Source organism: Pinus tabuliformis, chromosome 2_1 (assembly GCF_031772625.1).
Source record: "Pinus tabuliformis cultivar Carrire ecotype Pingquan chromosome 2_1, CPIR1, whole genome shotgun sequence".
Taxonomy (NCBI): domain Eukaryota; kingdom Viridiplantae; phylum Streptophyta; class Pinopsida; order Pinales; family Pinaceae; genus Pinus; species Pinus tabuliformis.
In genome coordinates, this window is record NC_142299.1 from 336,686,818 (window position 1) to 336,701,972 (window position 15,155).

General features: G+C 37.6%; 1 protein-coding gene across 1 annotated transcript; it reads right to left on the minus strand.

Annotated features, from left to right (window-relative positions):
- Positions 1 to 683: 683 nt before the first annotated feature.
- Positions 684 to 4,952, minus strand: LOC149200206 (uncharacterized). Its single transcript, XM_089400879.1, has one exon. The coding sequence runs from the start codon at positions 4,950 to 4,952 to the stop codon at positions 684 to 686; it is 4,269 nt and encodes a 1,422-aa protein (XP_089257005.1).
- Positions 4,953 to 15,155: the final 10,203 nt, after the last annotated feature.

Genomic DNA, 15,155 nt, shown 5'->3' on the forward strand with positions numbered 1-15,155 from the left:
CCTCTGTTGCAATTACAGTGATCAACAGAGACACCTTGGATCGATTTTTCCGGCATTTGAATGTAAAACTGGAAGTATGCATTTGACTGTCTTGCTGGTCCGACTCCTCTGAAGGAGAAGACGGCGGTTCAATCATAGCCAGAGGTTGAATTGCCCTTGCTTGGGCCTCCTCCCTTCTGCTTATGCCCCAGACCCCTCCTCTTCTCGGGGTTCCACGTCTTCTTGGCGCCATAATCCTTGCAGCTTGAGGGCTATGGACGGTGTGACACTCAGTTTCCCCACACAGAGCGTAAACACCCTGAACCTTCCTAATAGACTCCTGGACTAAATTGCAAGTGCCCACTGCAAATGTCTCCGGCCTGGAACAATGGACCGCCCACTGAGCCAAGGTGTATCCTCTGCCTCCGCTCTCTCTTACAGAAATACTATAGTCACCTCTCTGCTCATCGCAGAGCCTTATAATACCACAGGCACACATTATCGGGAGCCGATGCGCATTAATGAAATTCCTTGAGCGGAATTCTCTGGAATCCGCCATTCCGAAACCCAACAAACCTGCGTACAGCACCATGAAAATCACTCGCGTGAACCCATCTCCCCACTGCCATAGCGTCCCTTCGGCCTTTAATGGCATTAAAGAATGGCAGAGCCATCCGGTATGGCCGTCCTGCCAGGTCGCATAATCATGCCAGCTGCCCATTGCTGGTAAACTTGTTGCCACCTGCATCCGGGTGAGAATCATCTTGTTGATTCATGTCTCTATCTATCAATGCTTGGAGAGTGGATAGATGATCCGTCGACAGTGTATCTTTGGGAATTCCAACTGAGAGGTCTTTTCCGTTTTCGACTCCCAGATTAGCTAGGAAATCAGCTGGTTTATTCCCATCCCTTTTAATATGCTGGAAGGAAACTGCTTTGTTCTCTTTCAACCAGTGTTGTATCTGTTCAAGTCTGGAAGTCAATCGCCAACTGCTGCTGATTTTATGAACTTGGGATCCTTGTTGAAGTTTTAATGCCATATTTATAAGGATTTGGGAATCCCCTTCCACGATCAATGGGAGATAATTACCCTGCTGAGCCATAGTGAGACCTTTCCATAGAGCCTCCAGTTCCGCTGCATTGTTAGTGTTCCACCCAATAGTACCATAATAGATGAGATGGGATTTACCTTGATGATCTCTTATAATGCCGCCATAACCTGTCTGGCCCGGATTGCCTTTCGATGCTCCATCGAAATTCAGATGGAACACATTGATGGGAGGTGGCTTCCATGTTACTGAATTCGTATTTTTCTTTACTGGGCTGTTCTTGTCAGGAATCTGATCTTGTATTTTGATTTGCCAATTGTTCCAGATAGCCTGTTCCTGAGATTGCTTTGGATAATCATCTTGGGACCAGTTCTTTGTAGTAAGAGTTTCGCTGATGTTGTTGTGAATTCCCTTCCAAACCTGCTCCATTGTCATTGTTTGACCTTTGAAAATCCTCCTGTTCCTTTCCTTCCATATATTCCACATCACGAAGCCCGGGATAGTTTGCCAGAGGGTGTTTAGAATTTTACACTCATACGGAGATTGAGGCCATTGACGTATTGTGTTTTTGATGTCCCCAAACACTCTGCCCTCCTTTTGACATCTAAATGCCACTTTTTCCCAAATCTTTCTACTTAACTGGCACGTCTGCATCAGGTGAAGCGCAGTTTCTTCTTCCTGATTGCAAATGAGACATATTGAAGGCCCACAGAATCCTCTTCTTCTAAGATTATCCCATGTAAGTATTCTGTTGTATGCAAGCAGCCAGAGGAATGTAGATACCTTCGGCCAAATTGGTTGTTTCCATATTTTGCTCCATATCTGATCTTTATCTATTCTATCCTTTATGATTATCCTGTAGGCCTCCTTTGTGGTGAAAGTCCCCTTCTCCTCATAACCCCATCTCAATGTGTCCATGCCTGCTTGCTTTAAGATCCTACGTTTGTTCAACTCTTCATTTAGAGCGAGTTGGTGTTGATTTGAGCTGCGCGGTAAGATCAGGCTTGTATCTTTCCATTCTCTTTGCTCTTGATTACTTTGTTCTTTCCAGCAGCAGCTTATTTTCTCCTGCGGTGTTATCTCCCAGTCCTGAATTGTTTGCACACAATCTTTAATACTAGGTAGCTGCTGCCAGGAGTCTTCCCAGAATCTGGCAGTTTTCCCATCCTTCACCTCCCAAAAGCTATGTTTTTGGATAAGATCTCTGTGCTGGATAGCCGAATTCCATATTAGTGATCCCTTACTTGTTTCTGACATTCGTATCCTTTCTTCTAAAGGTAAGTTTCTTGAGTATTTAGCTGTCCAGAGTCTCGCCCAAGGGGTGTTGAAGTTTGAAAGCCACCGCCACCATATTTTCGCCCCCATGGTCCTATTGCTCTGTTCTGGATCTCTGAGTCCTATGCCGCCTGCCATCCGTGGAAGACAAACCTTTTCCCACCGGAGGAGAGCCCATTTTCTGTTTGGGCCAGAGCTGCCCCATAGGAAATTCCTCTGTAATTTTTTGATGGCCTTAAGAACCCACTTCGGTGCTGCTAATATAGAAAATAAATATAGTGGCATAGATTGCAGAACTGACTTGATCAATACAATCCTACTGGCCATATTAAGAGATCTATAGGTCCAAAGGAGTAATTTGGCTTCAAGTTTTTCAAGCAGGATTGTCCAAGCTGAGTGTTTGAGGGCTGAAGCTATCAGAGGCGCGCCTAGGTAAGAGGAGGGCAAAGAAGCTTTGGAGAATCCAAGGATACGGACTATGGCTCTTTGGGTATAGGGGGGGGTATGAAAGAAGAATATCTGAGATTTTGCATTATTTATGTGAGCTCCCGAAGCTTTAGAAAAAGAGTCTAAAATGGATTTGAAGGCGCGTGCTTCTTGAACAGAGGAGTGGCCAAATAACATATTATCATCAACGAATTGTTGATGAGAGACAGCAGGGAGATGATGGACTGCTATACCCTTGAGCTTGTGATCTTGAATGGCCGCTTTTATACTTCGCCCCAAACCTTCAGCTAGAATTACAAACAAAAAGGGAGACAAAGGATCTCCCTGCCTAATGCCCCGAGAAGGACGAAAGGTGGAAGAAGGTATCCCATTGATGAGGATAGAGAAGAATGAAGACGAGATTAGACTACTTACCCATCTGATCCAAGGGGGAGCGAATCCAAAAGCCAGGAGGGTTTTTTGCACATAATTCCAGCTAATACTGTCGAATTCTTCTGAAAGATCAATTTTTAGGAGCATCCCCGGCTTCTGTAATTGTTTAAGGGAATGCAATATTTCATGTGTAAGGATGATTCCATCTGTTATTTGACGCCCTTCCACATACCCGGATTGTTCAGGAGAGATGATAAGCGGAAGCAAGGGCTTCAACCTAAGAGCAATGACTTTTGAGACAATTTTATAAATGATGTTACATAAAGCAATGGGTCGATACTTATCTGGAGTGCTTGATTCCGAGGACTTAGGAATTAAGGCTAGAAATGTGGCATTCATGGCTGGATACATCCATCTGAGAGTCCTGGATTCCTCCACGACCTGCCAAACTTCCCATTTTATTAGTTCCCAAAAATGCTGAAAGAAGTTCGACGTAAATCCATCTGGACCGGGAGCTTTATCGGCCTTTAATTGTTTCACTGCTGTTTCTACCTCTTGGAGACTGATCGGTTTAAGAAGCAGAGTATTCTGATCTTCCGTGATTATTCTTGGTATGTGCCTGGTGATTTTCTCAATGGCTGTTGATCTGTTAATATTGGGTTCTTGAGTCATCTGTTTGAAGTAGTTCACAAATTCCTTTTCTATTCCTTCATGATCTTCGATTTTGACTCCTTGCTCATTAGTTACAGAGGATATTTGGTTGATCATATGCCTTTGGACTGTTGTCTTGTGAAAGAATTTTGTATTCTTTTCACCTTCCTTCAGCCACCTAATTCTTGACTTCTGCCTCCACAGTGTCTCTTCCTGCAGCTCCCTTTCTAGTATTTGCTTTTCAATTGCTTGTTCTTGTAGAGTCAATTCCTCAGATCGGCCATGAGAAATCATTCTTTGTTGGGTATCTTTCATTTTTTGAAGTAGGATTTCTTTTGATTTGAAGATATCACCAAATGTAGATTTATTCCAGCGTTTAATTTCCTCTTTGAGATACTTCAGCTTCTTTTGAAATAAGGCCATTCTTGTCCCCTCTGTTGCGCTAAAGCTTGTCCAGGTATTCTTTATGAATTCATGGAAGTCCGGATGTGTTAACCAGAATGCTTCAAATCTGAATGGCCTCCTTAAACTCTGACCTGGTCTGCTCCAATTTAACGCTATGGGCCAGTGGTCCGATCCTGAATACGGTAATATGGATGCTGTGAATTCTCCGCCCATGTGCACTGCATTATCAGAGATTAGGAATCGGTCCAGTCGCGAAGCCACTTGCATTGGTTCCGTCCTCTTGTTTTCCCAGGTATATATGCCATTTTCTGTAGGAAGATCAATCATCCAATTGTTTTGAATGAAATATTTAAGTAAAGTACCATCTCTGTTTATTCTGCCACGTCCTCCTCTCTTTTCCTCCAGATTAGCAATCATATTATAATCTCTGCCTGAGATCCATAGCGGGTACATTCTATTTACATTTAGTTGTGTTAATGCCTCCAGAATCTCTGCTTTTTGATGGGTTTCTTGTGGGAAGTATACGTTTGTAAGATGCCCATCAATGTTTGTGCCTTGCAGATGAAACTTGGCTTGAATGAAGTTTCTACTTGCATGAATATTGTCCAGCTGTATCACCCTTGTGTCCCAGAGGATTGCCAAACCTCCTGAAGCGCCCTGTGCTTCCACTACTGTGACCTGCCCCGCTGGCCACGCCTTAGATGCTACTTTTTCTAGAACTACTTGTGTACATTTTGTCTCCTGCAGGAAAAGAATTGCTGGTTTTTCCTCCATTATCATGTTTTTGAGAAGTCTACCTTTCTTCTGGCCGTTAAGCCCTCGAATGTTCCAAGATATCAATTTCATTGGGAATGTTTGGGGTGGATGTTAAAATACCTGGTAAGCTGGGCGTATCTGCCAGAATCGACAAGGACTTCTCCAACCTTAATGGTTCTCTCCAGAGCTGACTTTCTTCCACATTTTTTGTTGTCTTTTGTAATAAACGTCCCATCCCATTGACTGCCTGTTTTCACCCCTAGTGAATATTTCTTCTGGGCCTTATGCAAAACCGCCGCCAGTTTGTCCACTTGCGCTGCAGTTATCTTGTCGAAATTCTTGGTTTTACATGCAGCTTCCAAACCAAGAATGTCCAGTTCTCCTATATCAAATGTTTCTGTGTCCTCATCCATTTTTTTGGCTTCTTGATGACTTGCTTCTTCTTCCCGTACCTGTGCTAAACCTAGATCCGTTGTGTCTATCTCCATCTCTGGTTGGCTCCAGCTCTTCTCTTGGGTGCTTTGGATATTACTGTCCTGTACCTCGCTTTTTCCTTTAGACAACTCTTTGGGATCCTCCGACATGTTTGGATTTGAAATACGCTCGGATGACAAAGGATTTTGGACTGGTTGCTCTTCCTCCGCTAAAGCAGCAAAACTATTACTCGTTGAAGGCTTTGTAGGATCCTTCGTGACCTGCCTGTTCTGAGACGGCTGTTTCTTAATACCTCTTCTGCGGTTCGCTACTCTGGTGAATCCCTCGGTCTCTTGCTTGTCCTGATCTTGTTCCATGGGCTTATTATTTAACGGGCAATCTCGGAACAGATGCCCTAAGGCATGGCATCTTCTACACCTAAAGGGAACATGTTCATAGTCTATTAACTGGATCCATTCTTCATCTTCATGAGTTAGTTTTACCTTATCAGGCAGGGGTTCCTTTAGGTCCATGTATACGCAGATCCGGGCGTATGAGGTATACTTCTTTATTTTTGTTTCCTCAGCAACCTTAACAAAATCCCCCAAAACCTTCCCAATCTCCTTAAGCGACTCTTCTTCCCAATATTCCCATGGCAATGAGTATAACCTGATCCAGACTAGTGCCCAGCTCAGATCCTCCTTGTCTGGGTTAAACTTTGTTGCCCATTCTCTAAGGAATAGACCCGCTGAGTTAAAGAAATAAGGTCCATTCTCAAAGACTCTGTTTCTGTCCTCCAGGCAGTTGAAAACTGCTGTAAAGAAGCCTTTCGGGCCTAAATGTATAGAAATATGCCCTTTCGGGTGCCATTTGATGTTAATCCATGTCCTCAGGGCTCTCTCATTTGGCCAAATTCCTATAAATTTGCCAATGAGGGCATGATCTTTCATATATTGGATTCTTGCATTGATCCTATGACTGGGGAACTCCACTATTGGCGTATGCTTTGCAACAGACTTGCATGTCGATGATCTCACTCTCTGATCCTCTGGATGAGCCTGATCTCTCTGCTTGTCCGGCGTGCCTTCATTTTCGTTTTCAGTTGTTCTTTGTTCCTGCCCAGAGTCGGATTGCTTTTCGGGCTGCCTTTCATCATTTGGGGAATCCCCTTCTGCCCCCTGGCGGGGGTGCATTTTCTCTGCCAACGATCTGCAATAGTGCTGCGCAGCGCTGCCGCAGTGGGGTGGGCAACTGCCCCTGCAGTCCGCCTGCCTCTGCAGGTCTGCAGAAAACCCTAGCCGCTAAACCCTGCCTCTTTTCTCGTCCGCCTTCGCTCTACTCATCAATCTCTCATCTATGCCGTCATCCACATACATTAATACTTAGGATAAAACTCATTTTCTGGGTTTTTGGGGTATTTTTGAGTAAAAGGGGAATTAACATGGGATTTTCATTTTTCCTAGGAAAATGGTGTTTAACCTTAGGAAAATGGGTTTATTATGGAAATGAATGAAAATGAATTTAATGAAGGGAATTCCAATAACTAGTACCCATAAGTCATTAAGCCAAGGGTTCAATCCCACTAGAAGTTAGAGAAATGCTCTAAGCCTCTTTGACTTGAAGGATTAAAAGTACTAGAACATGCTTGTGGATAGGAAATTAGTAAGTATAAGTGAAAAAATGACTGAGGGGGAGTTAATTAAATTAACTTGTAAACCTTTGATTTTGCCTTCATAATTGATCATTCATATTAGCACATATGTCCAAGCATGATGCATGTGTTTTGATCCAACCAACTTTGAACTTCAGGAACCTTTCTTCTACTTACCCATTTCTTACCCTAACATTTTTTTTCATTTATTTGGGTGCATTTAGGCTAGAAAACCCTTATCTTTATCTATTCTTTTATAAAACAAACTATCTATTTATAGCCTTCTATCATCCAAGGGCTCAGATTAAGCTTATGAGCTCCTTTTATTTTTCTACCTATCTATTGATCTGCCAAGATTAAACTTTTGGTCAGATTTTATTCTCTAACTAAAAACATAAAATTCAAAGCATGAAATAACCAAGATTAAACACTTTGATTACCATGGATTGTGGCATGAATACCAAGTTGCACACAATCATTATTATGCATGAAAGTAAATAGTAGTGGCATTTAGACTTGCACACTTTCATGGTCTATTTTTCTTTTCTCTCTAACCTAACATTTTATTTTGCCTTCATTTTTTAGGGCATCTACCCTAAAATTTTCTTTGTTATGGAAAAATCTATCAAAATATTTTGCTGACATTTTTTATTGAATATTCTTTTTTTCCACATCCTATCTTAAGATTTTGTAAATATATTTTCAATTTTCGTGAAATTTATTCTAACTTATCAAAACCAAAAAATGCTACAACAAAGTGCACAACTATTTCTAAGCTTTGTCAACTCTCTGCAGGGAGCTCCAAACTTGCAACATATTTCTCCAATTTTGAATAATGAGCTATGCACCTCTGTAACGTACATTGTTGGACATTTTTTCCCAAGGAAACTCATCAAGAATATTAGATAGATAGGTGGTAGTTGGCGTATGGTCTTCTTCTTAAATATTTACTTTGATCAAGATTTTCACCCCCTGCTTCAATATTTAATTACATAAATATAAAAACATGTGAATGTATTTATACACATGTAAGATAGACATGTACACGTATATGTACATACAATTCATTTACATGTACAATTTTTTTAACATTTTTTATTATTATATAATTTACCAAATTGATGAGGATCATGATGATCCGATTGACATTCATGACCACCCAGAGATGGTTGAGCACTATCACACCCAAGTACATGAGTTTATTGAGCTTGTTGACCACCGGGAGAATGTTGACCACCCTCACGTGACGACATAGTGAGAGATGTTTAAAAAAAATAGAAATTGTAATAAATTAGTTAAGTGAAATTGACAAAAATCTATTTAATATATGTACATGTACATATAATTCTATCAATTTATAATTTAAGAAAATGCACATAAACATATATATACCATACCACGATGATGTGAATGATGGTCCTCCATTGATTGATCTAGTACTCTCTTCAACCTAGTGAGATATGCTGCTAAAAAAGATGGAATTTATTATAAATTAATAAAGCTAAATTGAAAAAAAATCAATTCAATATGTATGTACATATGATTCTACAAATATCATTTAATAACTTGCATATATATCTATATATATATATATATATATATATATATATATATATATATATATATATATACCACCATCATGATGTAACAAATGATGATCTTTACTTGATTCATCTGATAATCTCCTCGATCCATGACCAATCTCATCAGCATGCATAGAAAGTCACCCTCTAGTCGATGCATGAGACTCAATTGATGCTATATCTCGTTTACACCTCAAATAATCAAGTGGTAACTGCTCATGTGATGATCCAGACCCTCGATCCACACACACACACACATATATGATCATTAAAAAAAAACCAAATTACCTCATGCATTTAAAAATCTTTAAAATTGTTATTTAAAAAGATCAAGAATTCAAAAAATTGATAAGACAAATAAATGTAACTATCCAAGGGTTTCTTCAAAAAAAATTGATGTAAATTCTTCATTTCAAATATACTCAAGACTAAAAACACAAATGTTGAAGTGCACATTTTGATAATTACATATAAAATATAAAATATAAAACTTATTACATAAACAATTCACTTAAAAGCAATTAATATAAAACTATAATAATTATCCATGAATAATAAATAAAATTAAAAAGATCCTTAAAATTAAAAATTATAAAATATATATTAAAATATTAAAAATCTAGTTAATTCAAATCATTAGACTGGTCGGCTCACATACTTGACATCTCAACCACAACCTTATTTATCACTACTGTCTCTCTCCTTTGTAAATCAAGTCCTGATGATGAGTCTTGGTCTAGACTCGAAACATCGACAAAGAAAAAATGAAAACTGTGGATTATCCGATTTTAGATTCTAAAAAACCGAACCACAGAAATCTACAATCCATTATAATTAAATACATTTTGTTCTAAAACATGTCAAATTCATCAAGTTGTGCTTACATAGTAAGGGCACACTTAGTATAGTATTGAAAGAAACACATGGTCATTAAAAAAATACACATATCAAAGATATCTTACAATGTCCATCAATAAATTTGAATGGAGAACTTCTTGACACCAATTCATCTTTTACACACAAATCTTGAATTGGCATTACCTCATACAATAGATCACTAATCATCCTATTAACATTTGCACAATGTCTTATGCTAAATAATTGAAATTTACTAGCAATACTTTTTGCTTCTCCATGCATTTTTTTTAACTTCTCCTTTTTGAATTGGTACACACCTTTCATCTAGTTGCATACAAGTCCAAGATTGGTGAAGACTACAATTCCATTGGATCCATACTCCCTAGTTGTTCCTAAGCCTTCTATCAGTGCAATATAATATGTTTCATTGTTTGTTGTCCTTCCAAGAACATTCTTTTTCATTTGGAATACTCTGTTCATCGCAATATTGTATAGCACATAAGTAATCATGTCTTGTCCTGGATTGGGATAACAAGCAACTTTTTAATGTCCATTTTTTAAACATGTTTAATGCTTTTTACGATCCCTGTAAAAAACAAATTCAATAAAATGAATAATATATTTCTTTTTTGAAAATGCCTTAGATTATGGGAGAATGATGAAAAATAAATATATATTTTGTGATGGAATGATGGAATATTACAGGATCTATTGTGATGAACTCCCCAGTATAATAATAATGGCAATTTACAAATCAATTCAACTAGGAAAACATCTTAGCAAATGTTATCATGTTGGAATGCACAAGAATAACATTCAAACACATGCTACACTACATTGATTCTTGATGATGAGAAAATATTTTGATGTATGATTTTTTTGCAAAAATTTCCACATTTAAAAAGTTTATGACTACATTCAAATCAATAAACAACTAATTGGTAAGGGCTTTCATCTTCTATATAAGTCATTCAATGTCTTTCTATGAGGCAATAAGGGATGATTTTTTATCATGCCACAAAGTATGTTCAAATCCATAAATCCTATATTTATCCTCGATATTAGAAAAAAAAAAAAAAAAACAAACAAAACAAAAAAATATTACAGTTTTCATCTTCCATATAAGTCATTCAATGCTTTTCTATGAGGCAATAAGGGATGATTCTTGATCATGCCACTATGTACACTGACATCCATAATTCTTATATTTTTCTTCAATATTAAGATAAAAAAACATTACAGTTTTGATATGCATAAAATCGTTGGCTTGCTTGCCTGAAACCATGGATTAAAACAACAACCAAGGTTTCTACATATCAGATGTTATTCATGGATAGGACAAGTGAATAAGGCAACCGTGTGAATTGGAGAGTTATTGTGGCTTATCGCTTAAATAAATATATTAAAATAGAGGAAAAGAGATGAGTATATATAGTATTAAATTGAATCGGATTGACGATAGAGTTGAAATAAATAAGAAACAAATATTACTATTTATAATAATTTGTAGTATGATGCAACCTATTGAGCCGCAAAATTTCCCTTTCCTTAGCAACTCTTCTGATCCCTTTTCTTTGTATTTCCATGGAGAAATGCATTCCTATCATCAATGACCAGTATATATTGCCTTAAGGAGGAAATTTAGTGATTTTCATGTTATGCTTTTATGTTTTTCTATTTGAATAAATTTTTGTCTTTTAGCTATGGAACGCAGCCTATTCTGCAGCTAATCGGTTGTTCCGCAGTTACTTCCATGCTTTAACAGGTTCCAGGTGTCAGAAGGAGAAACTAACTACATGGGTAGCTTGGAAATCATCATGACATGGACCGTGTCCTATTCACCTAGCCCAGGTCGACAAGGAAGATGGTACAAGACTCCATTCAATGGAGAAGTCAAACGAAGAGACCGAAGGCAACAAGACTCTGTTTCGTGGATAATCAACACGTTTCATAGTGATGGGAAGCATTATCCGAAACAACTTCTTGAACCCACGGACTCCAATAGCCTTTTGTGCAACTGAATCCAATAGCCATCATCTTGGATTTATGTCTCCAACAGCTGAGGAAGAAAATTCCATGTGTCTGTCTTCTACGTGTTTTTGGCTGTAGCTATTTTTCTCCACAAATAGTTGCATAATTTTCTTATAAATACCTGTGTAAAAAACTCAGAAGGAGTTCGAATTTCCTCATGTATTAAGGTCAGACTACTGCGCTGTAATTTTGAAAAACTCATTTCCTGTTTTTAATATGAAGACTGCAAGTTTTATGAATATGTGAAGGAGTTTCTTGGAGTTTTATTAAGTACGCATAACCTGATCAGTTGCAGAGGGCCCCTGCGCTGACTGAGGTTTTATTTCATTTTTTTTTATATTTTCTAGTTAACTATAAATTCATCATTTCTTCCATAGTGTTCATAACCATTTTTCATACTAACCTTGTTTATAATGCAGTCTTTATCATTTTCTTACTAATGCAGAATAGCTTCTTTCAGTGCAAAATAACATCCTTTTACTTAAATTTCTTTCAAGTTTCTATTAATAGCTAGAAGTTGAAATTTAGTAGTGCAATGTAGTTTGTTTCATTTACTGTTTCACTAGTGTTGAAGTTTTCAATTAGACTGTTCGGTGCCATTACAGTTCTTGCTATTTTATTACTAGTTTATTGACTCATGGTGTAGATGAATGCTTCTGAAGAGCCCTTCTAGTTGATAACTCATCTTAAACTAAGTGGTTGAATACTTCATTCATACAATGAATCTTTCTCTGCATTTTTGCATTTATCTTCTCTTAGAACAATGAAGTACAAAATTCCTCAAAATGTCATCACAAGGAGGTTTTTCTCCTAAAATTGAGAGGCAGAGTAACCAAATACTTCATTTAGTTTTGTTTTCATAATAGATTAGACATTAGTTGCAATTTCACTTTCAGTTTTAGTATCTCATTTAGTTGCAATTTCACTTTCAATTTTTAGTATTTCATTTAGTTTTGTTTCCATAATTGATTAAACAATAGTTTCAATCTTACTTTTTAGTTCTTAGTTCATGATTTGGAAATAATGATAAAAGCAGAAATAGAAACTCTGCTTTCATTTCTTGATTAAACTTTGCTTCCAAATCCTACTTAAGATATTTTAATTCTCATTTCTTTAGGTTCTTAGTAGTCTTTACAAAAGTTAGATTTAAGATTTTGTTAGTTACATTGTAAATAAATAAAGATTAAAGAACCAAAAACCCCCAAAACAACATAAAACACAAAAAAAATGGAGTAAGAAGGGTCATCTAGCACAAACAGTGCACTACACTTCATCAGTTTACGATACCCGGATTGATAATTTATGTAGAGCAATTTAGAATACTAAATTTACCAAACATTTTGGCGTCGTTTCCAGGGAAGTGTAACTAGGTAGCCTTATCTCTTACATTCAAAAAAAAAAAACAAACAAAATAATCGCATGCATAGAGAAAGAGACTCTAGGGGTAGATTTATAGCTTGGGGTAGAAGTTTGATTCCTACAACACCACCTACTCCACCAAGAGTAAGAAAAGACACACCTCCATCCCAGACTCATACTCCCATCCATAGGATTCCTCGAATTTAAGTGGCAAAAACTCAGTCAGAAGAATCTCCTACTTCATATATCAAGACAAGCTTAGGAGAGAAAAATTTTGAATCTCCAACAGCAGGGATAACCTTTTTCACCTCCACAGGAGAGCCTATTGTAGTTGAAGAATTAGGAATACCTGGTGAGGAAGAAGAAATAGAAACTCTCTCCCATAGTCCATTAATAGAAGAACCAGAGGAGGAGGTAATAACCTTGTAGGTTGAACCCTATATTGACTCTGAAGAAACTATAATGGCAGAGGAAGAACAAGATGGATAATTCTCATTGTTTGGAGGAGGGGGTAGAAGAAATAATGGAGGTGGTAGACGTAATAATGGAGGAGGCAGAGGAAATAGGAAAGTAGATAACTCTTTTGGATTCCCTATAGTGGATGAAGAAACACATGCCACAATGAGAAATATCTCACCATCTGTCCTCCCAAACTTCTATGGGTTGAGAAGTGAGGATCCTGAAACATTTTTGTTTGAGTTTGAAGTCTTGTGCAGAACTTATGACTATCTAGAAGACTCAAAAACTTAAATTGTTTCCTTCAACATTGAAAGGGACTGCTTTGAAATGGTTCATGGGGTTGGTCACTCAATCCATTCGAACATGGAATGACATGAAAAAGGAATTTTTGGATAGATACTTGGATTATTGTATGCCTACCAATCATAAAGATGAGGTGTTCAAAATGATGTAAAGAGAGGATGAAAACTTAGAAGATTGGATTGAGAGATTCAACCATAATTTGAAAAGAGAAAAGATGAACAATTTAGATGAAGAAACTTTCAAAGATCCTTTGTTAAAGGCCATTAGAGATGAGCGGATAGATATCCTTAACATGACGGGGAAGGTACATATCTCTCAACTTCCATTGAGTGATATAGGAGAACTGTGTATTCATCTCTCAAGAAAGAAATCTAAAACAGGGAAAGGGCTGAGAGATCCTTCTCTTGTTAGAGCAAACAAATCTGCAACTGGATTTGTAAGCAGGGAAGAAATTGGCAATATGCTTGATGAGTTTAAAACTGACATTCTAGGGAGCCTTAGTGAGCAATTAGACACCCTCAAAATTCAAAACAAGCAGAAAACAGAGGCTGATGCTTTAGCCATTTTTTGTCCAAAATGTAGAAAGAAACATGCTCTAAGGGAATGCCCTTTAGATGCAAAAATTGTAGAAACTTTTATGATCTATTCAGAAAGCCATGAAACCAAGGCTTGTCCTTTAATCCTAGGTCTTAAGGCGGTATTTCAAGAGGAAACAGTCCCAAATTCTGCAGAATCTCTTTACTTTGTTACAAGAAGACCTTGGTTGGGGCCACAAAATCAGGGATTTAACAATCAAATGTGTCTTCAACCCCCACCAAATGCGAATTCTTGGCAGCAACCTTGGCCTCAACCTCAACCTCAATCTTAGTATCAATCTCAACCATGGGCACAAGAGGTACAAAATCCTTATGGGAGATTTTCTCAATATTATCAATATCCTCTATCCTATCAAAATTATCCTCCCCCACATAATTAGCAACAAAATCAGCAACCACAACTTCAAAATCATAACCCTCAACTTTCATTGCCATTTCCACAACAACCCCCACAACAAAGTCAAAATCCTCAACTCTTGCTCCCATTTTAGCAGAAACCAAATCAATTACCTGCCCAACCATTACCAAACTCTAACAATAAAAACCCTCAGAATGCTTACATGGTAGAAGGACAAAATTTTCCAACTTACACCATTACTCCTCTAGATCTTAATGATGTTCAACTAAGATTTGGTAGGATATTATAAAAGCAAAGACCTTATGTAGTTCTTCAAGAACAAGACACTTCTGAGGAAGATTATCTAAAAGTCAATAAAATTTTTGAGGAAACATCTCTCCAAAACCAAAACATTGAAAAAGAAAAACAAAAAGAACCAATGAACACAACTCCTATCATTGAGCAATGATCTAAATCTCACTTATGTATGATCTCAGTTAATTAATGTAGGTATTATAGGCTCATGTGCTGGGATATGCCTATGTTATTTTAAGCAATGGATCGATAAGATTGAGAAATACACACGCATTGGAAAAAAGTAATAGAAACACGGCAAGTAAATTCAACAAA